The 22,382-nt window shown below is 43.8% G+C and overlaps 1 protein-coding gene and 1 long non-coding RNA gene across 2 annotated transcripts; both read right to left on the reverse strand.

Moving 5' to 3' along the window:
• Window positions 1–109: 109 nt before the first annotated feature.
• DHODH (dihydroorotate dehydrogenase (quinone)) lies at window positions 110–16,937 on the reverse strand. The gene is made up of 9 exons (XM_037816252.1): window positions 16,887–16,937; window positions 15,363–15,575; window positions 11,934–12,133; window positions 9,371–9,453; window positions 2,911–3,098; window positions 2,173–2,286; window positions 1,331–1,484; window positions 1,005–1,164; window positions 110–482 (listed from the first exon to the last, which is right to left on the reverse strand). Exons 1-9 carry the CDS (start codon window positions 16,905–16,907, stop codon window positions 428–430), a joined length of 1,188 nt encoding a protein of 395 aa, XP_037672180.1. The 5' UTR covers window positions 16,908–16,937; the 3' UTR covers window positions 110–427.
• A 2,471-nt stretch (window positions 16,938–19,408) lies between these two features.
• On the reverse strand, window positions 19,409–22,194 carry LOC119518833. Its single transcript, XR_005213854.1, has 2 exons — window positions 22,029–22,194; window positions 19,409–19,706 (listed from the first exon to the last, which is right to left on the reverse strand). It is a non-coding gene; the product is annotated as an uncharacterized LOC119518833 (long non-coding RNA).
• Window positions 22,195–22,382: the final 188 nt, after the last annotated feature.

A 22,382-nucleotide genomic window follows, 5' to 3' on the forward strand; every position in this document is an offset into this window, starting at 1 on the left:
ATAGAGTGTAAGTCAGCCAAGCTCCTGCGGAGCCTCAGGGGCAGAGGCTAGAAGGACCTGCAGGGCCTGGGTGAAGCCAGGGGCCCTCCAGAAAAGGCTGGGGATTAAATTCAGGCTTTAAATGGCTTTATTTTTTCCACGATTTCCCCAAAATATCGAAGGTCCACACGGTATTAAGGATCCTGGGATTTGAATCAGGAAAGAATCATGACTTTGGGTTGGGGTCTGACCGAGTGCCTGAAGATGCCGTCTGCTGCTCTGGTGACCCTCACAGTCGTCTTGCACTGTCCGGCCAGGCCGCCGAGGAAGGGATCTGGGGATCTGGGGGATCCGGCCCCAGGCAGCACCTCTGGTTACCTCCGAGCCACAGAGGCCCATCTGGCTTAGGGGGAAGGTCACCGGCTTGGGCTTCCCACCGACAGCGTCCTCACCTGCGATGATCTGCGCCAATGGCGTCTGTGACTCTGCTAAATCCCTGCTCTCTGGAAAATAAACAAAAGCAATTCAGCCAGTGACGCAGGGTGGGTTCTACTCTTAAGGGAAGCCCACGTCCACTCCGTTCTATGAGCTTTGCAAACACACTGCCCCATCCCAGCACATCTCAGGCCCTCTACACGGTCTCCATCCGGGCACCTCAAGAGATATCTGCCCAGGTCTTCAGATCAGGAAGGGAATCGCTTTTCAGTACTGCCTGCTTTCTGGCATGGAGCCAATGGTACTGGATTAACAGGAATACTGCCAGGATGCCTAGGGCCCCTCTCTCTTGAATAAACAGACAACTGTGTCTTGTAGACACCATCATTTAAAATTTTTTGCCACTCTTTGTTCCTTGTCAAAGGAATAGCACAGAGTAACTTTCCCCTGGGGTTCAGAGCAAATCCCTCAAATCCTTTTAGAATGAGAAGTAAAGAGAGAGAAGGATGACTCAACATCCCTAGATTTGGGTGATTCTGAATTGATACATTAAAAATCTCCTCTTTCAAGCCACACATGGCCCAACTCACTTTAAAAGAGCCTCCAGCTCCCGTTTGACTCGGCCCACCAGCGGCGGCCCCTGGTAGGTGAGAGCCGTGTACAGCTGCACCAGGGAGGCCCCCGCCCGGATCTTCTCCAGTACATGCTGCCCGCTGCTGATGCCGCCAACTCCGATGATGGGGACTCTGCCTGCAGGGAGGCACAGGCAACACTGTGACAAAGGGAAGACCAGGTGAGTGCCAGGAGCTCGCGCCGCCTTCGCCCCTGTGGCTTCTGGCTGGATGCAGCTGTTTAGGGAGCCAAGATTGCAGCCCTGGCCACCCACAGATCTGGAGACAGACACGGGACTCCTTGCCTTGGGTGAGTGCATACATCTCCCGGACGGTCTGAGTTGACAGATCCCGGAGGGGTTCCCCACTCAGTCCTCCTATTTCGGAGCGCAGTGGGCCCTGGAGGCTGGCAGGGCGACTCACTGTGGTGTTCGTGACGATCAGCCCATCAATGCCCAGCTGCAGAACGAGACAGAGAAACAGGATGCTCGTGGGCTGGCAGCAGCCATGGCACTGAAGGTCTCAGAGAAGTTTCCTGGGGCATCACAGCAGCAGCCAAGCCAGGTGCCCATGCCCAAAGCCCCTGTAAGCAAAAACTATACCAGATCTCACTAAGTTCTTGACCCAAGTATACAGAATGAGCCTCAGTTTAGCAAGAGCAGCCTCACATCTCGACTCCCCATAATGTTCCACTGGGATATGGTGCAACACTCACAACAACCCATTTCCTGGGGTCTCGCCACAGCCTCCAGGTCATCAGTGCTGGGACCAAGACTGGCACCCAGAACTGTTGGGCTCCACTACTCCCCTGTGGCACAGAGACCTGGCATTCAGACAGAGGCCGAAGAGAGGGAGAAAGAGAATGTTCCAGTTCCGACTGAGTTTGGCCAAGGATGCAAGCACAAGCCTTACTGTCCTTGCTGGATGCAGACGAGGAAAGAGAACAGGAGAGAAGCTCGAGAAAACGGTTCCTTCAAACACTAATTCAAGCCTTCACTTTCTACTATACGATTGGTTACACTGTGACAGACACACAACCAGCCCTCAACATCAAAAAGGAAGTCACAAGGCTGCCACTTGGAGCTCCCCTGGCTGGCCAACAGTACAGACAACGAGAAGCATCCCTCGGGCGGGGTCCGACCCGTACCTCCCTCACCACACCGGCGATGTCCTTCTTGTCCTGCGCTGTGAGGTCGGGGGCGATCTTCACCAGCACGGCTGGCTTGTGCACACCCTTTAGGGCGTCCCTCTCCTGCAGCACCTACAGCGACACATCACCAGACACTGGGACCCCCCAGACCACAGCTCAGCGCTGCAACTGTGACCCGCAGCCACAGATTAGTGTGTTTTCATACGAGCTATCAAAGTAAAGTGCAAACGATTTCTCCTCTCCAGGAAACAAAGCCCTCAGTTATGCAAGGGACCCCCTTCAGGATGGCTCTGATTCAGTTCTTTGAACCTAGGTGCCCCTGAGGCTGAATCCCTAGTATTACCATTGGCGTTGGCATATTGAGGTTTATTTAGACGTTTGTCCCTGAAAGAGATAACAAGGGAATACTGTCACAAGTAACGGTGATGAGAAGTCATTCAATTCAACTGTTCAGTTCATTCAGAGAGCTGGGTGCTGGGAACAGAGTGGTAAATGAGAGACACGGTCCCTACTCTCATGGAACTTAGCCTTTAACCTGAAGAACAGAGAACTGAACACTGATTATTATTGCATATAATCAGTGCTGTGAGAGACTCAGAGGAGCTGCGGACAGTATAGCAAGGTCTCAACTGGTTCAGGAGCTAAGGTCAGCTCTAGAGGGTGAAGCTGCAGCTTCGCTCTGGAGAATAAGGTGTGAGCAGGACAGGCTGGTGGAGCAGAGGTGTAATTACCCACCTTGGTCAGCAGGCAGCGCAGTTCTGCCTTTCCCTGAAGGCTCCGCAGCCCAGCAGTGTTGGGACTGGACACGTTCACCACCAGGTAGTCAGCCAAGGGGCCAAGGACTCGAACTCCCTCCACGTAGTCCGCAGCCGCGTCCACCGAGGTCTTATTCTTCCCCAGGTTTACTCCCAGGGGCAGCCCATCTACAAATATCACTGGTCAGGTTTTGTCTCCACACACCATTACCTGGGCAACATCTGGAGGCCTTCCACCTCCAATCCGGACGGTTCCTACATCAGCGGACAAATGCTATGAACCGGGGCGGGGTGCTGCTGCCTGTCAGCCGGGAAACAGTCCACCATCTTTGTCTGGGCAACTACTGGGGTGTTTTACCGCATTCTGTCCTTCCTGATTTTTAAAATTTAATGGAAAATGGAGAAATTAAGAATGCAAATACTTAATGGAAATAGAAGAAAAGGTACAACCTAGAAACAGACAGAAATCAACAGGTCGGAAGCGGCAACTATTTAATCTCAAGGGATGCTTGTTGGTTTGGAGTTGAGAAACCAGGTGTGCAATTGCGATGAAAAAACAAAGGACTATGCATAAAATACTAAAGAATATTTTCAATTATCATGTCTACAATGTGAAGGTATAATTAAATATTTGGTAATACTTCTGGTTCTCAACATTGGACTCCCCTTTATAACTAAGGGAAGCCTATATCCCGGTGCTCCCGGAACAGCCCTGATTGGCCCTGGAGCCTGCACATCATTCTTTTTTTTTTTTTTTAATTCAATTTTATTGAGATGTATTCACATACCATACAGTCACACAAAGCGTATAATCAGTTGTTAACAGTACCATTATATAGTTGTGCATCCATCAACAAAATTAATTTTTGAACATTTTCATTACCACACACACAAAAGTAATAAGAATAAAAATTAAAGTAAAAAAGAACAGTTAAGGTAAAAAAGAACATTGGGTACTTTTTAGTTTTTTTTGCCCCCGTTTTTCTATTCATCCATCCATACACTGGACAAAGGGGAGTGTGGTCCATATGGCCTTCCCAATCACATTGTCACCCCTCATAAGCTACATTGTTATACAATTGTCTTCAAGATTCAAGGGTTCTGGGTTGTAGTTTGAAAGTTTCAGGTAGTTACTGCTAGCTATTCCACTTTGTTAGAATTTAAAAAGGGTTTTCTATATTGCACATCATTCTTACCAGCTCAAAAGTATGTCACACAAAAGTGTGTCAGTTTCCACAGTAAATAATACAGCCACCTTGCCTAAAGATCCATAATGACTCAACTTGCATTTTGGACTCTCAAAAAAAACACACATTTTTCAGAAACGTATGTGTGAAAAACATATGTGTGAAAACCAAGGGTTTTATGTACTTTATTTCTCCAAAGACGCTATCCTATCTGCAAAGTTCAATGGCACTGGCTGCTTTTTTCCATCTGATGGTTGAGAACAGACCAGGAACACCCAATTTAACTCACAAAACGTGTCAGTCAGGCAGGATCAAAGAATGATAGCTAGCACTGCTAACCATCCTCTCACACCCTGAGTGGAGAATCATCCTTTTCATTATCAGCTTGAAAGTAAATAAGATTTGTGTAGCAAATTTCCAGGAGGCAGGAGGTGTTCAGAGCCCAATTAGACACAGCCTTATGTAACAAGGTCTCCAAGCTTCACGACTCTAGCATCCATCAAACCAAACTCATTTGTAAGTTTTAATTCTTTTCCACACAGGTAAACTGGCTTGAAAGACAGCACTGCTTTCATGTAGCTAACAGATCTTTTATTAGTAGACATCTGACCAAACTGTAAGATTTTGCAGTTAGACAGACTGAATTACTCTATCCCCAAAGGGCACCAAAGCTTTTGTCAACTCATTTATCTTGGCACAGTGCTAGCAAGAAGGGATCAAGTGTCATCAAGGCCTCCAGCTGCTGGACCATCTGCCCGGATCAACACGTGCGTGCCTAGCACTGCCACAGGATTCCGTTTCTCTCCAGTGAACACTAATGCCAGGGAGAGGGAGTGGGCAAGGGAGAACGGGGGATAAAGCTGGCACAAGAAGCACCATGGACAAATAAACGAATAAAAGGAAGGCAAGAAGGCAGGAGAGTGTCACAACCATGGAAGTCATATTATGAGCATCAAATTCTCCAAATGGAAGGTCTGTAGCAGGGTCCCAAAGCCTGGGATTTCCAAAATGAGGTCACTTCCTCCTCCTCAAATCTGAAACTGCTAACTGCCTCAGCCCTTTCAGCTTCACTTCCTATAATGAACCTGATATCCATGTTTTCCTCATCTGGCCATCAGGACATCCAACAGGACTAAAATTTTCTGGATGGAATTCCAGAGGGGCCCAAAGAGGAAAATGATTCCTACTGGGCCGCTGCTCGCACACAATCCCTGGGCGCCAGGGAAGATATGGTCAGGACGACACAGCATTACAACCACTGGATGCATCCTTAGACTGCAAAGTGGAAAGCCACAGAGAGGAAACATCAGTGTCTCCAAAGGGGGCCATCAAAGCTGCATGCTGTTTCAGGAACAAATCTTGAAGGATATTGAAGGAAACTTCCTCAACATGATAAAGAGCATATATGAAAAACCCACAGCCAGCATAGTACTCAATGGTGAGAGACTGAAAGCCTTCCCTCTAAGATCAGGAACAAGACAAGGATGCCCGCTGTCACCACTGTTATTCAACATTGTGCTGGAAGTGCTAGCCAGGGAAATCTGGCAAGACAAAGAAATAAAAGGCATCCAAATTGGAAAAGAAGAAGTAAAACTGTCATTGTTTGCAGACGATATGATCTTATATCTAGAAAACCCTGAGAAATCGACGATACAGCTACTAGAGCTAATAAACAAATTTAGCAAAGTAGCGGGATACAAGATTAATGCACATAAGTCAGTAATGTTTCTATATGCTAGAAATGAACAAACTGAAGAGACACTCAAGAAAAAGATACCATTTTCAATAGCAACTAAAAAAATCAAGTACCTAGGAATAAACTTAACCAAAGATGTAAAAGACCTATACAAAGAAAACTACATAACTCTACTAAAAGAAATAGAAGGGGACCTTAAAAGATGGAAAAATATTCCATGTTCATGGATAGGAAGGCTAAATGTCATTAAGATGTCAATTCTACCCAAACTCATCTACAGATTCAATGCAATCCCAATCAAAATTCCAACAACCTACTTTGCAGACTTGGAAAAGCTAGTTATCAAATTTATTTGGAAAGGGAAGATGCCTCGAATTGCTAAAGACACTCTAAAAAAGAAAAACGAAGTGGGAGGACTTACACTCCCTGACTTTGAAGCATATTATAAAGCCACAGTTGCCAAAACAGCATGGTACTGGCACAAAGATAGACATATAGATCAATGGAATCGAATTGAGAATTCAGAGATAGACCCTCAGATCTATGGCCGACTGATCTTTGATAAGGCCCCCAAAGTCACTGAACTGAGTCATAATGGTCTTTTCAACAAATGGGGCTGGGAGAGTTGGATATCCATATCCAAAAGAATGAAAGAGGACCCCTACCTCACCCCCTACACAAAAATTAACTCAAAATGGACCAAAGATCTCAATATAAAGAAAGTACCATAAAACTCCTAGAAGATAATGTAGGAAAACATCTTCAAGACCTTGTATTAGGCGGCCACTTCCTAGACTTTACACCCCAAAGCACAAGCAACAAAAAGAGAAAATAGATAAATGGGAACTCCTCAAGCTTAGAAGTTTCTGCACCTCAAAGGAATTTCTCAAAAAGGTAAAGAGGCAGCCAACTCAATGGGAAAAAAATTTTTGGAAACCATGTATCTGACAAAAGACTGATATCTTGCATATACAAAGAAATCCTACAACTCAATGACAATAGTACAGACAGCCCAATTATAAAATGGGCAAAAGATATGAAAAGACAGTTCTCTGAAGAGGAAATACAAATGGCCAAGAAACACATGAAAAAATGTTCAGCTTCACTAGCTATTAGAGAGATGCAAATTAAGACCACAATGAGATACCATCTAACACCGGTTAGAATGGCTGCCATTAAACAAACAGGAAACTACAAATGCTGGAGGGGATGTGGAGTAATTGGAACTCTTATTCATTGTTGGTGGGACTGTATAATGGTTCAGCCACTCTGGAAGTCAGTCTGGCAGTTCCTTAGAAAACTAGATATAGAGCTACCATTCGATCCAGCGATTGCACTTCTCGGTATATACCCGGAAGATCGGAAAGCAGTGACACGAACAGATATCTGCACGCCAGTGTTCATAGCAGCATTATTCACAATTGCCAAGAGATGGAAACAACCCAAATGTCCTTCAACAGATGAGTGGATAAATAAAATGTGGTATATACACACGATGGAATACTACGCGGCAGTAAGAAGGAACGATCTTGTGAAACATATGACAACATGGATGAACCTTGAAGACATAATGCTGAGTGAAATAAGCCAGGCATAAAAAGAGAAATATTATATGCTACCACTAATGTGAACTTTGAAAAATGTAAAACAAATGGTTTATAATGTAGAATGTAGGGGAACTAGCAGTAGAGAGCAATTAAGGAAGGGGGAACAATATTCCAAGAAGAACAGATAAGCTATTTAACGTTCTGGGGATGCCCAGAAATGACTATGGTCTGTTAATTTCTGATGGATATAGTAGGAACAAGTTCACAGAAAGGTTGCTATATTATGTAACTTTCTTGGGGTAAAGTAGGAACATGTTGGAAGTTAAGCAGTTATCTTAGGTTAGTCGTCTTTTTCTTACTCCCTTGTTATGGTCTCTTTGAAATGTTCTTTTATTGTATGTTTGTTTTCTTTTTAACTTTTTTTTCATACAGTTGATTTAAAAAAGAAGGGAAAGTTAAAAAAAAAAAAAGAAGAAAGAAAGAAAGAAAAACAAGGAAAAAAAAATGATGTAGTGCCCCCTTGAGGAGCCTGTGGAGAATGCAGGGGTATTCGCCTACCCCACCTCCATGGTTGCTAACATGACCACAGACATAGGGGACTGGTGGTTTGATGGGTTGAGCCCTCTACCATAAGTTTTACCCTTGGGAAGACGGTTGCTGCAAAGGAGAGGCTAGGCCTCCCTAGATTTGTGCCTAAGAGTCTCCTCCTGAATGCCTCTTTGTTGCTCAGATGTGGCCCTCTCTCTCTGGCTAAGCCAACTTGAAAGGTGAAATCAATGCCCTCCCCCCTACGTGGGATCAGACACCCAGGGGAGTGAATCTCCCTGGCAACGTGGAATATGACTCCCGGGGAGGAATGTAGACCCGGCATCGTGGGACGGAGAACATCTTCTTGACCAAAAGGGGGATGTGAAAGGAAATGAAATAAGCTTCAGTGGCAGAGAGATTCCAAAACGAGCCGAGAGGTCACTCTGGTGGGCACTCTTACGCACACTTTAGACAACCCTTTTTAGGTTCTAAAGAATTGGGGTAGCTGGTGGTGGATACCTGAAACTATCAAACTACAACCCAGAACCCATGAATCTCGAAGACAGTTGTATAAAAATGTAGCTTATGAGGGGTGTCAATGGGATTAGGAAAGCCATAAGGACCACACTCCACTTTGTCTAGTTTATGGATGGATGAGTAGAAAAATAGGGGAAGGAAGGAAACAGACAAAGGTACCCAGTGTTCTTTTTTACTTCAATTGCTCTTTTTCACTCTAATTATTATTCTTGTTATTTTTGTGTGTGTGCTAATGAAGGTGTCAGGGATTGATTTAGGTGATGAATGTACAAGTATGTAATGGTACTGTAAACAATCGAAAGTACGATTTGTTTTGTATGACTGCGTGGTATGTGAATATATCTCAATAAAATGATGATTTAAAAAAAAAAAAAAAAAAGCCAACGGGGCTTTTGATTGTATACTTGAGATGGTTTGTTGGTGTGTGAATATATCTCAATAAAATTGCATTAAAAAAAAATAAAATAAAGCTCTAGGGTAATTTATATGTATGTGCAAAAAAAAAAAAAAAAAAAAAAAATCTTAAAGGATATTTTCCCAAATGTCAAAAATCATTATCTGTAAGCAGGGAGGATTATGAATAATTTTAATTTTCTTGCAGGAAGTAGGAAGATGGAGCTCAAGTCCTGCTCAAATCTTAGCTACCTATATGATCAGAGGCAAGCCACTTTGTTTTTCTTACATCCAAGCTCCCCGGTTATATAAACCTAAGTTATATAATGAGGCAGAAACATCGTAGTCCTCACTAAATTGAGAAATACAACTAAAATCTTGGAAGGTGTGGTGGAACCAGGAAAATTCCTCTGCAAGTTTCTTAGTGTTTTTTTTTTCCATTGCTCATCCATGTTTATTTTATTAAGAACATTCCCGATGTTCATCCCACATTTCTTTTCAATAAATGAAGAAAGTCCCTTTCATTCAATAAATGAAGCATGCCCACTTTACCTTCTGTGAGCTTGGTCTGCTTCTGCTGTCTGGCCCGTAACCTGTGTTCCACCACTGAGAGTCCATGGCTGTTAAATCCATATCTGCATAGAGGAGGGGCAAGGTGAGAGCCTCTCAGCCAGAAGGCAAAGAACAAGGTAAGACAGCTCCAAGGGCATTTCCACTGTATACTTATCACTTGAAGAAATTAAGAGGAAAATGAAAGAAAATCTGAGTGAGTTCTTAGAATTCCAAGGTCTAAACACTCAAGGCTCCTATAGAATGTGCTAAACCAGCATCAAACAAAAAGGGAAGAATTAAAATTTGCAAACCACCTGCCCAGCCAACTAGCATTTGGAAATGGCCCTGACTCCACAGCAACTGCCCCAGATCTGTCCAGCTCCAGCGTCTACTCCTTACCCAACATGTGCTACTCAACACAAGCGAACACCACCACTCACCATGCTTTTCCCCCTCCAAATACCCCTCCTGGAACTCAGCCTTCCCTCCATTTCCCCATTCTTTCTGCTTATTCAAAGCTTCCATTCTTCCTGGCCTGGCTCAAATGCTCCCTCTCCTCCTCCCGTAAAGTTCCCTCCACCCTTGGCCTTCATACAGGGCTTTATATCTATCTTTTCCCTGGTTCTGGATGTGTGGACGTGCTGAAGTTCCCCGACTATGCTATAAGTTCTTGAGAGCGAGGGTGTGTCTTATTTCTCTATTATTGTCACTGGACACTCCAGGAAGGCAGGGAACTTGTCTGTCTATTCATCCCTGTATTCCCAGCCCCACTGTTTGTGGCAGACCAATGACCATTTCCCTTCTTCCTGGGAACCCACTTCCCCTGATCTAGGGCAAAAATGCCAATTACTCCTTTCCCAGCCTTGCTGGCAGCTGAAGCCTGAAGGTGCGACCAGGTGTGTTCACTTAGACCCAAGGGGCCGTCCACTGGGGAGCCTCTGGAAACACCTCCCCCTCCCTCCCAATACACAGGCTTCCTTTGCCCTTTCTGCGCTCGGATGTCCACATGTGAGGACATAATGCCTGCCGCTGGGGTAGCCATCCTGCAAACAAGAAGGAAAGGCCCAGGAAAGCTGACCCAGAGCCTTGACATGGCTGTGCAGCTCAACCAATCCTGAAACTGCCTAATTCACCTGGAACGAGGAGAAAATAACAATAAACGCCTACTGCTTCAGCCACTTTTAGTCGGGTCTTTGTTATCTGCAGCTCAACAGATACCATGAGTGAATACCCACCCCCATTCACTCATCCATTCATGACACAAACATCAAACAAAAAGGGAGGGAGGAGGAGGTGTTTCCAGAAGCTCCCTGGTGGCCATCCCCTTGGGTCTAAATGAACACACCTGGTCACACGTTCTGGTCACACGTTTCCTGAGCACCTGCTATGTGCAGGCACCACACAGAGCAAGGAGGCCAACACAGCAAGTGATGACAGCACGGGCTACCTCATCTCAGGCCACTGCCCATCTATGGGCACTACCAAGACCACCCTGGTATCTGCAGCTATTTCTGGCAGCCAAAACATAATCAAATGTATTTTGCTTGGCCAATTCTGAAGATATCAATCCCAGCCTGTAATGCAGGAAAAAGATTAATAACCTGCTCTCTAAGGCCTGAAAATTTCCCTGAAGCACAATAAGGCAGGAAGTGCAGCTAAATAAACTTACCAGTATTCAGTTTCCCAAAGGCCATTGATTGCCCCAAAGATGCCTATCAAAATCTGCCCAAGGAGGCTCTTCTAAATTCTGTTACCAAAAAGTAGGAATTTCTTCACTTTCTGGACTTGCTATATTAAAATTTGCTCTAGGATTACAAAGAGAAGGATTTTATTCAATCCAAAAGGAGTTTACTAAGAACAGTGGTATATGTTGATTTTTTAATTTTCCTATTTAATAAGTTAGGAGCTATGCTGTCCAACAAGACAGCCACTAGCCACACGTGGCTACTGAGCACTTGAAATTCAGCCAGTCTAAACTGAGAGGTGCTATAAGCAAAATGCACACCGGATTTCAAGAGAAAAAAGATAAAACAGCTCATTAATAATTATCTATATTGACTGCATGTTAAAATGATAAAACTACTATATATTAGGTTAAATAAAGTATGTTATTAAAATTCATCTCAAATATTTCCTTTCATTTGTTAATGCGGCTCTACTTGAAAATTTAAAATTACATATGGGGCTTGCATCGTATTTCTGTTGGACAGTGCTGGGCTAGCACAGCCAAGTAATGATGTGGAAACAGCACAGGCTCTGAAGTCAAAGGAGCCTAAGTCCATATCCAAGCTCTCTCACTTATCATCTCTGTGATGGTGGCTAAATTATTTAGCTCTCTGAGCTTCAGTGAAAAAATAAAGCCTGCTTTCCAAAGCTGGTGTGGGAAAATATGCCTGGCACGTCTTCTGTGCTCAACAAGGTTTCTAAACATTTCAAATGATGGAAAAATATCCACGTTACAGGACAGAGGTGGAAAAAAAAAGAGGCAGATCTTACATCCCTGAGAACCTGGAGCCCTGCTGTCAGGTGATGGCCCCTGCTAAGCCCTGAGCAGCTCGCCTACCTGTTAATGATGGCGTGGTCCTCGGGGAGGCGGAAGACTCTGGGTCTGGGGTTTCCTTCCTGAGGTTTCGGGGTAACGCTTCCTATCTCAACAAAACCAAAGCCCATCTTATAAAGTCCATCCACAGCTTCCCCATGCTTGTCAAATCCTGCAGCAATTCCTATTGGATTTCGGAATTTATGGCCCAGGACTCTGACCTCCTGGGGAGAGGAAGACAAAGTTAGAGGTACAAAAGGCTATTGCACCAGTGCTTTCTGTTTGCCTGGTTGAAAAACCATAATATTTAAGGTATATGATGTGTGTAGCATTTGAAGTTATAAAAGAGGAATAGAAGAACTTTGAAAACATTATACTCAGTGAAATAAGCAAGACACACAAGGACAAATATTGTATGATGCCAATTACAAGAGATGCCTAGAAATAGCAAATCTGCAAAGATAGATAGTCTTTAGAGATCATCAGGGGTTGGGGTATAAAGGCACAAGGGGAAGTGTGTGTTTGATGGATATCAAGTATGTGTAAATAAAAAAAAAAGTGTATCTTCTTGAGGATTACATTAATAAAAAGTGGGAAAACTTAATTATGTAATATTTATGAATTTTATTTCTATATATTTGCAACTAGTTATGTTTCTGTTTGCCTCATTAAATTGTTACTGCCTTGAAAAAATAAAAAATAAAAGGCTATTGCAGTATTCCTGAAGTTGTGGTCTCCGCACAGCTACATCAGAAGTACCAGGGTGGGTAGGGTAGGGGGAGAGGCTGGTTAAACATCAGATACCAGGGCCCAGCCCCAGACTAGATTCAGAAACTTCGGAGGACATGGGGCGCCACACAGTACTCCCCAGGTGATTCTGATGGCCACTCAAGTTTGAAAACGGCTACGCTTTACCATCATCAAGGGGGGTGGGGTGGAGGGAGACACTGTGTACTATGTTTACACCATGGTTTGAGCAGAAGCTGGGCAGGTCGTTGTGAATTTGCACCTTTTCATACACCATACTCAGTAGGAGAGAGGAGTGAGTTGATGTGTCACCCCCTAGATGTACTCCTCTGAAACCAGGGAGTGTCAAGCAGAAAAACCCTTTCATCAGCTTAATATGCCAGCCCCAGCTCCAATTCCCACAGAGAACTGGAGGAAGGAAGGGGCTCAGCCGGGCAGCCCTGATCGCTGGGCTCCAGAAACAGGCCATGGCTAGAGGCAGGCACTTCCCTGTCAGCCACGGGGCAAATTGCAGATAGTTCTCTAGTATTAGAGTGACTGAGGCCTAGTACTGACAGGTCTAGCTGACTCCTAAGTAATTCGGTATTCCAGCCCTGAGAGAGCCAACAAATCTAGCAGCAAGACAAATACTTTTAAAAGATTTGAAAGAAATCAAGAGATGTCTCAAAGCCAGTAATTGCACTGTTAGCTGATGTGGCCAGGAAAATCTCTGAGAGGACCAGCAAGGGTCTCCAAGGATGGTGTGCCAGTTTGGATGTATTATGTCCCCCAAAATGCCATGTTTTTTAATGAAATCTTGTGGGGATAGACATTAGTGTTGATTAGGTTGGAATCTTTGGATTAGGCTGTTTCCATGGAGCTGTGACCCACCCAACTGTGGGTAATACCTTTGATTAGATTATTTCCATGGAGGTGTGGCCTCCGCCCATTCAGTGTGGGTCTTAATTAAATCACTGGAGCCCTATAAAAGCTCAGACAGAAGGGGCTCGCTGCTGTAGCCAAGAGAGACGTTTTGGAGATGGTCATTGAAAGTAGACTTTTGCTAGTCCAGAGTTTGCCTGGGTGAAACTAAAAGAACACCCCGGACACCTAGAGAGAAATGTCCTGGGAGAAAGCCATTTTGAAACCAGAACCCTGGGGCAGACACCAGCCATGTGCTTTCCCAGCTAACAGAGGTTTTCCGGACACCACTGGCCTTCCTTAGCTGAAGGTATACTTGTGTTGATGCTTTAATTTGGACACTTTCATGGCCTTCAGACTGTAAGTTTGTAACCAAATAAACCCTCTTTATAAAAGCCAATCCATTTCTGGTCTTTTGCATGATGGCAGCATTAGCAAACCGGAACAGATGGGCACTGTCTGATCCTGGAAACAGGAGATAGAAAGGACACTTCAGGAAAGGAGAATGACAAAAATAGAAACCTGATGGTGAGAATGTGCACAGCATCTCAGGGATCCTTCTCATGGGCCATGGTTCAGGCCTGGCTGCACATCAGAATCCCCTGATGAGTGTTCAGGTCTCACTCCCAGAGAGTAGGGTTAAATTGGTCTGGAAAATCTGTGTATTCCAAAAGTCATTCAGTGATTCTAACACACAGCCAGAGTTGAGAACTAAGGATTTAAAGGAACAATGGAGGGCTAAAACTGCAAAGTTTCGATGGAGTGAGATTATCAAGGGTCCCAGCTGTCAGGTTAAGGAGTTTTGGACCACATCCTAAATAGTGAGCTGCTGAAAGTGTGGTCCACACAGGAATGTTTAGGACAATGGCCCAAAGGCCACACTCGCTCTCCCCTTTGACTGTGCTTGCATGGGCACAGGTTTGTACCACCCCCAGCCATAAACCAGGCTTCCTTCCCAAGTCACCTCATCTCTACATCCCAGCCTTCTGGGTTCCAGGGCTTTCAAACTAACAGTCTGGGATGAAGACTTAAAGAAAACAATAGTTTTCCCAATCCTGTAGTGCCTTTCAGTATTTAAGTATGTAAGTCAGGTAAAACTTGCAGAGAATTTATAATCATGACCCTTCCCCAAAGAGTTCTGAGTGTTTCCTGTGTGTGTTTTCTTCATGCTCACATCTTTCTGATGCACCCCATTTGGTAAGAAGTCTCTCAAAAGGAAACCGCCAAGGCTTACACAAGGCAGTGGATTCTTCTATTTTGCTTGCTGCAGTAACCCCAGAATGCAGAACAATAATGGACACATGGTAGGGCCTCTACAAGTATCTGTTGAATGGATGACCACATGAGACTGGGACGGGGGTTGGTATGCTTTGGGTTTCCTCAAAGGGCTTGGCTAGACATACCCACATCCCATTAGATGTTTAATGAATCTGGCATGCTTCCCTGTTTAGCAGAGGGGAAGACCAAGGTATCTGAGACCTCCATGAGGCAGAACAGTGGCCAAGGGCACAGATGCCGGAGCCAGACTTGATGGGTTTGAATCCTGGCTCTGCCATTTCCCGGCTGTGTGACTTTGGCCAAGTCACTGTACTACCCGGTATCTCTTTCCTCATCTATAGATGGGGATGATAGTAGGAACTACCTCTTGGAGTCATCATGAGAATGAAAGAGTACTGCCTAACACAGTAAGCCCTATATAAGTGTTAGATAGGACTGAACCCCAGATTCCCACTGCTAACTTGGGGCTTTGGTTTCAAAATGATCAGCCACAGCTGAGTAAATGAAGGGTGTTCCAAGAGCACCTACCAGCATTTCAGAGTCCTGAAATGTGGCTCGAGGCAGGAGCCCCAGGGAGGTGAAGCGAACGGCCAGCGTGTGGGCTGACTCTGGGTCCAGCAGCCCCTGCAGGGCCGGCATCAAGTGTTGGGAGTAGAAATGCTCATCGCCAACGGCTGTCAGGTAGGAGGTGAAGAGAAGTCCTCCGCCCCCCAGGATGAACACGGCATCCTGGACCCGCTTCTGAAAAAGAGAGACCATTAGGGGCCTCTCAAGGCCATGCAGCAGCACACTCTCTGAGCCCTTTTCACAAATGCACAGAGGACAGAATGATGTGTCATATGAACCCATGTCCCCAGCCCTCTGCTAACACTGATCTCCTCCATGCCTAGTTTTGCTTACACACTGACCTCTAGAGTCACAGGCCATATGTACACTTCTGCTGACACACTTCTGCCTGCCCTTGGAGGCCTTCCTTAGGACTCCACACCAGAGGTTTTCAAGAGAGGCAGTACTGCCCCCTAGGGAGCACTCAGCAGGCACTTCTACTGGTCACAGTAATGGGGGAGTGCTCATGATTTACTGGACAGAAATCTGTGAAGGTCAGACATCCTGCCATGCCTGAAGCAGTCTGGCAGGTGAACTGTCCCATGTTCTGTACGAGTTTTGAATGTCTCACCGACATTTATGTAGGTTAAAAAAAATCTGTTCAAAATTATCTGAGCCTAGAGCCTAGCTATATTTCAACACATAAATACAAATGCTCTCCCACATGGTTTTCATATATGTTGACTTTTCCAGGAATGCAATTTCCTTGTAAACTGAGGGATAACTATCCTGTTTTGTACAGAACTTTACTAAAGAAGTGTGCACCATTTCAGAAAATCGGTCAAGGGTGGTGCAGTGCTTGGAGCGTTTGAAGGTCTTTGCCAGATGAATGATACGGGTTTTGCTTCCTAAACAAGGAAGCGAAAGATTCGATTTGACTTTAAGGATCACTCCTAATTGTTCATGTAGATCACGTCTTCACTCTCTCCCTTCAATTCTGCTTCAGTAGATTGGAGGAGGGCCCCTTACATCAACCAACAAATATGTGAAACCTAGTAATGTGCCAGGCCCTCCGTATACAGCCATGAACAGCTCACACAGAGCTCTGCCCTAACAAAACTTTGTCTAGGAGTGGGACCATGTTTTATTCTAATTTTATTCCACGTTGCATCCAGCACACAATGTTAGCTGGTCAGGTGTTTACTGAGTGCCAAGCTCAACAAAAATTTGAACCATGCACTGACACACAGATCGGTTTTGACCCAGACAAGCACGTGCTCGTTTACACACACCATCACCAGTATACACGAAAATGCACACGCACCAGCATCTGCAGGTGTCCCACAGCCACACAAATTCCCAAAGGGGCCCAGGTTCTTGGAGCCACCTTTCGCCCATACCTCGCCCCCACCGGCGAGCCCCACTCCTGCGCCCCACTCGCGAAACCCGACTCCTCCTCGCATCCGCGAGAACACCATTTGCTGCACCACTTTTGGGTAAACTCACTTTCAGCTGTCTCCACGCCATACTGCTTCCACCACCGGGCCCGTCCCTGTCTTGCTTCCATTGGAGGAAGTGGCGGCAGGTCCTCCAATCCCTGCCCCTGGAACTGCCAACCCACCAATCGGCGGGTAGGAGGGCGGGGAGGGTGGCGGTCCACGCGGCGCGGGTGCCCCCGCCCGGCAGCGAGAAGAACCTCACGTCTCCCCGCGGGGTGGTGGACACTCGCGCGCGTGCGCAGGCACGCTGGCCACGCCTCTTCCGCCCGCCCGCCGTGTTGCCGGGGAGCAGAGGCGCGGAGCTTCGAATCCGAGAGTTAGTGAGGAGCCGAGCTGTGGTGAGGAGGAAAAGGCTTCTAGGAGCCCCAAAAGTGACGAATGGATTCTCCTCCGAGATCCCCCGAGAAGAATTGAAATCGCGGCGACAAGGCTCTCCGACCGGGGCGCACCGAAGGGACTTACCACACCGCTTTTATTTTTTTTTATTTTTTATTTTTTTTGCAAAACACCATTTATTTCTTTTTTTTAATCTTCATTTTATTGAGATATATTCACATACCATGCAGTCATACAAAACAAATCGCACTTTTGATTGTTCACAGTACCATTACATAGTTGTACATTCATCACCCAAATCAATCCCTGACACCTTCATTAGCACACACACAAAAATAACAAGAATAATAATTAGAGTGAAAAAGAGCAATTGAAGTAAAAAAGAACACTGGGTACCTTTGTCTGTTTGTTTCCTTCCCCTATTTTTCTACTCATCCATCCATAAACTAGACAAAGTGGAGTGTGGTCCTTATGGCTTTCCCAATCCCATTGTCACCCCTCATAAGCTACATTTTTATATAACTGTCTTCGAGATTCATGGGTTCTGGGTTGTAGTTTGATAGTTTCAGGTATCCACCACGAGCTACCCCAATTCTTTAGAACCTAAAAAGGGTTGTCTAAAGTGTGCGTAAGAGTGCCCACCAGAGTGACCTCTCGGCTCCTTTTGGAATCTCCCTGCCACTGAAGCTTATTTCATTTCCTTTCACATCCCCCTTTTGGTCAAGAAGATGTTCTCCGTCCCACGATGCCAGGTCTACATTCCTCCCCGGGAGTCATATTCCACGTTGCCAGGGAGATTCACTCCCCTGGGACCACACCGCTTTTAATATCCCAAATCCTCAAGAACAAAGAAAGGAAATTATATTCTTAAGCCCCCAAATAGCTCTCTTTATCCCAGGCTGCAGTCTAACTTTAGTGCATTATTTAATGCATTATAACTTCCAACAAAGAAACTTAAATTATGTTTTAATTGTGTTGGTACAATGACAACTATATTAGTGTTATTTATGTTGTGCTGGTTTGAATCTGCTATGCACCCCAGAAAAGGTCATGTTCTTTTAATCCATTCTTGTGGGGGCAGACCTATGGTGGGTGGGAACTTTGGTTAGGTTGTTTCAATTGGGATGTGATCCACCCAATTCAAGATAGGTCTTAATCCATTACTGGAGCCTTTTATGAGAGGATAAAAGCAACACAGAGAGAGCAGAGAGGTGAGAAACACCCAGAGAAGCAAGAAGGATCCACAGGAGCAGAGAGAGCCATTGAGACCAGAACCCAGAAGAGAAGGAACAGCAGAAGGCACCATGTGCCTTTCCATGTGACACAGGAACCCTGAATGCCAGCAGCCTTTCTTCAGAAAAGGTATCCTCTTCTTGATGCCTTAATTTGGACATTTTCACAGCCTGAGAATTGTGACTTATAAATTAGTAATTGCCCATTGTTAAACACCGACCAACTTCTGGTATATTGCATTCCCGCAGCTTTAGCAAACCAAAACATATGTAGTTTCTTCAACTTAAAAGTTATTTTTTTTTCCTTTTGATTTTAAAAGAAAACCTTTTCGTGAGTCCCAGAAAATATTGTGGGCCCTAGGCACTGCACCTCCTGTGACTAATGGATAAGTCAGTCCTGTTCTCACCTTAACATTCTGGTGCAACAGATGTGACAGATATTTTATTAAGCAAATCAAGACCATGAGTGTGCAGCTTTGTTGGAGTGTGATAAATTGTGGTGATTTATGCTGATGTAATTTGTCACAGTCCTCTCAAGCAGTCATGTCCAAGCCAGGAATTCTGAAATCTTTTCAGTGTCCTGGTTGTTGGACATTGTAGACTCACTAAGTGTCAATAGGATTAATCATGATAATGTTTGGAATCTCTACACCCAGTGGTGCCATTGTCCACCAGTGGTGTTGTTCCTTCCTAAGGACTATTCCATTAGCTGAAATAGCTGGACTATTGTCATAACAGGAATTAGAGCAGAAGAGAGTTTGAAACAGTTTTTTAACTCAAGCCATTTTTGAACATCATCATATGAAGGTATCAAGTTTGAAATAAGTTCATAAACCCACTAACACCTTTAGAGGCAGATTTGTCCTGCAGTAATTCACATGTGAGGTGTCTCAAGAGTCTACAGACAGCAGAAATAATCGAGACTATTTATCAATCTAATAATTACGCTTATCGACCAGTCTTCGTTTTACACTTTAATGGAATAAGTTAATTCAGCATACATAGTTGGTCAATATAAATTATTACTCAACCTGGACAAAAGATGTTCATTCTTCAGTTCTAAGCAACATTCTTAGATCATTTTTTGATCATTCACAATGAACCTTGTATTGATAGAGTGGTTGTACTCTAAGTAAAGCACACATTGAGAGATAATATAGCAGGCACTGGAAAAAGAGTTGAAATGAAATTACAGCATTGTGGAAGATAACTGACTTACACAAAAGATTTCATCCATCTCAAGTCTCACTTCAAAATACCTGAAACAAAATACATTGTATTTATGTATATATAAGTTGCGAACTCTTTATCCTGGTGTTCAAAACATTTCATTTTTGTTCTCCCAAACTGTGCCTTCCCTCCACCCACCTACCCTCTCCCCAGCCACACACACAGAAATACTCTCTCTTACATAAAAACCTTCCACCTTCCCACCACTGTGTCTTGACTCACGTTGACTCCTCTGCCAACATGCCCTTTTCATCTAAATATGTCCTTTCTTACATGGTCAAATCAATGCTGGAAATAATTTCTTCATCTGAGCTTTCATAGTAATTAAGTTGTACCTCTCTGATGGCACTTTTCACTGTCTTTATTAAATATTTATGTCCTTTTTCCCTAATTAGACCATAGATTTTTGGACAGTAAGGATTATGCCATATTATCTTTCACTTGACAAATGCAGTATTTTTCAAACTGAAGAATGTTCTTGAGATCTATGCTTTAGAGACTATTTAATTTTGATGTCCACTTCCATAATGATTTTAAAAAGTAATAAAAACATATTCTGGATCATTTTGGGTAATACCTTAACCCTGAAACCTGCCAAATGATTTCAGTGTCTACATTTGTTTGCCTTTTGGCAACAAGAAAGGGAACTGGCTGTAATACATAAATGATGATAAATGGTGGGTGTGCAACAGGTGAAGACCAAATGACATCTTATATGAACAAAGGATTTTCAAATAAAAAAAGAATTGATTCTTCCCTGTGGTTTGAAGTAGCTGTATCCAAATTCAAAAGAACCTCTGCAGTTATAGCCAGAACCATGTTTATCTGGCAAGTGGCTAATTAATTCAGCAAGTTTTGAATTTCATTAGTTTTCAGTTTCTTTGTATTTAATTTGTATACATTCTCTAAACAAATGTTTATTCTGTGTTTTTATGGCTGTGTAAGCACTTCAGTATAGAGTTATACCTAGTTTTATGTTTGCATGAATATAATAATTTAAATCAATCCCAGTGGTCTGCAAGAATGGTTTTCTTAAAAAAAAAAAAAAAAAAAAAGCAACTACATTTCTCAATTTTAACTGACATATATTCATCATCCTCTACTCTCTTACAGCTAGACTTAGCAAATAAAAATCTATTATAAAGCTCAAGCCAGGCATATCTAGTTGTGTAGAGATGGATGGTGCTCCAGCCGCAAAGGCCCATCGATTTTTTGATCTCTGCTATTTGTGTTCAGCATATAGGAACTCCATCTGGGACTTGGAAACAAAACAAAAATTTTTGTCTCCTTAACAAATTCCCAATTCCTAAAAGAATGGTACTACAAAAATATATTTAAAGGGCTGCTAACCCCCAGACTTTTTTTGTTCATGGTTCAGAGAGACAATGTTCTTCAAAGGAAGAACCTGGTTTAATTATATATCAGAAAAAGTATCATTCTAGGAAGCAAACTAAGTAAGCCAGAGCAACACAGAAGAAATAATTATCAGCTTAACAGTTCTCACTGCAGCTTTGAGTAGAAAATGACTATCATGCCCAAGGAGGACACCTTGCTTACACTTGGAACCAGGAGGTTTAAGAACTCATCTGGGACTTTCTGGAAGAAGGGAAGAGTTGATAGAATTGGCAAAGTTTAGTGCTGTTGAGAAAACATCAAGAAAAAAACAACCCAGGTAAGGCTCTGAGGTTTATTAGCAAATGCTAAACTTCCTTACTTCTACATGAGAGGGAGAAAAAAATGTTAAATCCTTCTGCTTTTTTATACAGAAAAATTCATCACTTTACTTTATCGCCATCATTCCTCTGAAATATTTCCACTTTTGTGCTATAGGCTTTGATTTATCCATGTAGAAAGGTGATGACATATTTCTCAGGGCCTATCTAAAGATAACTTGCCTAAAATTTCACTAAAAGATTTGGACAAGATTCTAAAGAAGGAAACTTTTTATGGTCACTTTTTTCCTTAGAGGTAAATTTCCCTTCATTATTCTCAGCTCCAGCTTCCTAACACAGAGATTAGGAAAGAAATGATCTTTTGAACATGGATATTTTCAATATTATACCCCTTCATAGTTGAGGTCTTAGAGAAAAGCTAATACTTTATTATATCATCATCACCCTCATTAAAGTTTAGGTAAGTTAATACTAAGCTTTGTGATAAGGAGTACATAATATGAAAAATAATCTATAATATCTAAGGACAATCCTAAGTTTTCACCTATTGGAAACCAGTGAAATTTGGCTTTGCTTTTTTAAAATGTCTGACTTTTGAGTATGGGGCTCATTTGGTTTGTTCTCCCTGAAGCAGATGTTGCAGCCCACCAGGCCACAGAGCCCACCAGCTGCACTTACATATCCAGACATTCTGATTGGCTCTCATCAAAAGTGGGACTGTGAAGGAAGATCCAAAATGGCGGCATACAGAGGAGTGGAAGCTAAGTAGTCCCCCTGGAACAACTAAAAAAAAACAGAAACAACTAGTAAATAATCCGGAATAATTTCAGGGGGACAGACATGACCATCCACTCATCATACACTAACCTGAATTGGAGGTTTGCCCGAGATCACAGCATAAAACCTGTAAGAACTGCAGATCCAAACTGGGAGACCCCACACCCACAGCCCAAGCTACAAAGCCTCGTGGTGCCAGAGAGAAGCTTTCTGGGTGACAACTGACTTGGGAGAGCTGGGGGGTCGCCTTGGACT

The sequence above is a fragment of the Choloepus didactylus genome, chromosome 22 (genome assembly GCF_015220235.1).
Source record: "Choloepus didactylus isolate mChoDid1 chromosome 22, mChoDid1.pri, whole genome shotgun sequence".
In the NCBI taxonomy this organism is placed as follows: Eukaryota; Metazoa; Chordata; class Mammalia; order Pilosa; family Megalonychidae; genus Choloepus; species Choloepus didactylus.

Excerpts from the sequence above, each read along its gene's own strand:
- DHODH (XM_037816252.1), bottom strand. The coding sequence starts at position 16,907 with ATGGCGTGGAGACAGCTGAAA. Across the intron at positions 12,134-15,362 it reads TTCAGGACTCTGAAATGCTG|GAGGTCAGAGTCCTGGGCCA; the intron begins GTAGGTGCTCTT and ends TCCTCTCCCCAG. Across the intron at positions 9,454-11,933 it reads GACCACGCCATCATTAACAG|ATATGGATTTAACAGCCATG; the intron begins GTAGGCGAGCTG and ends TCCTCTATGCAG.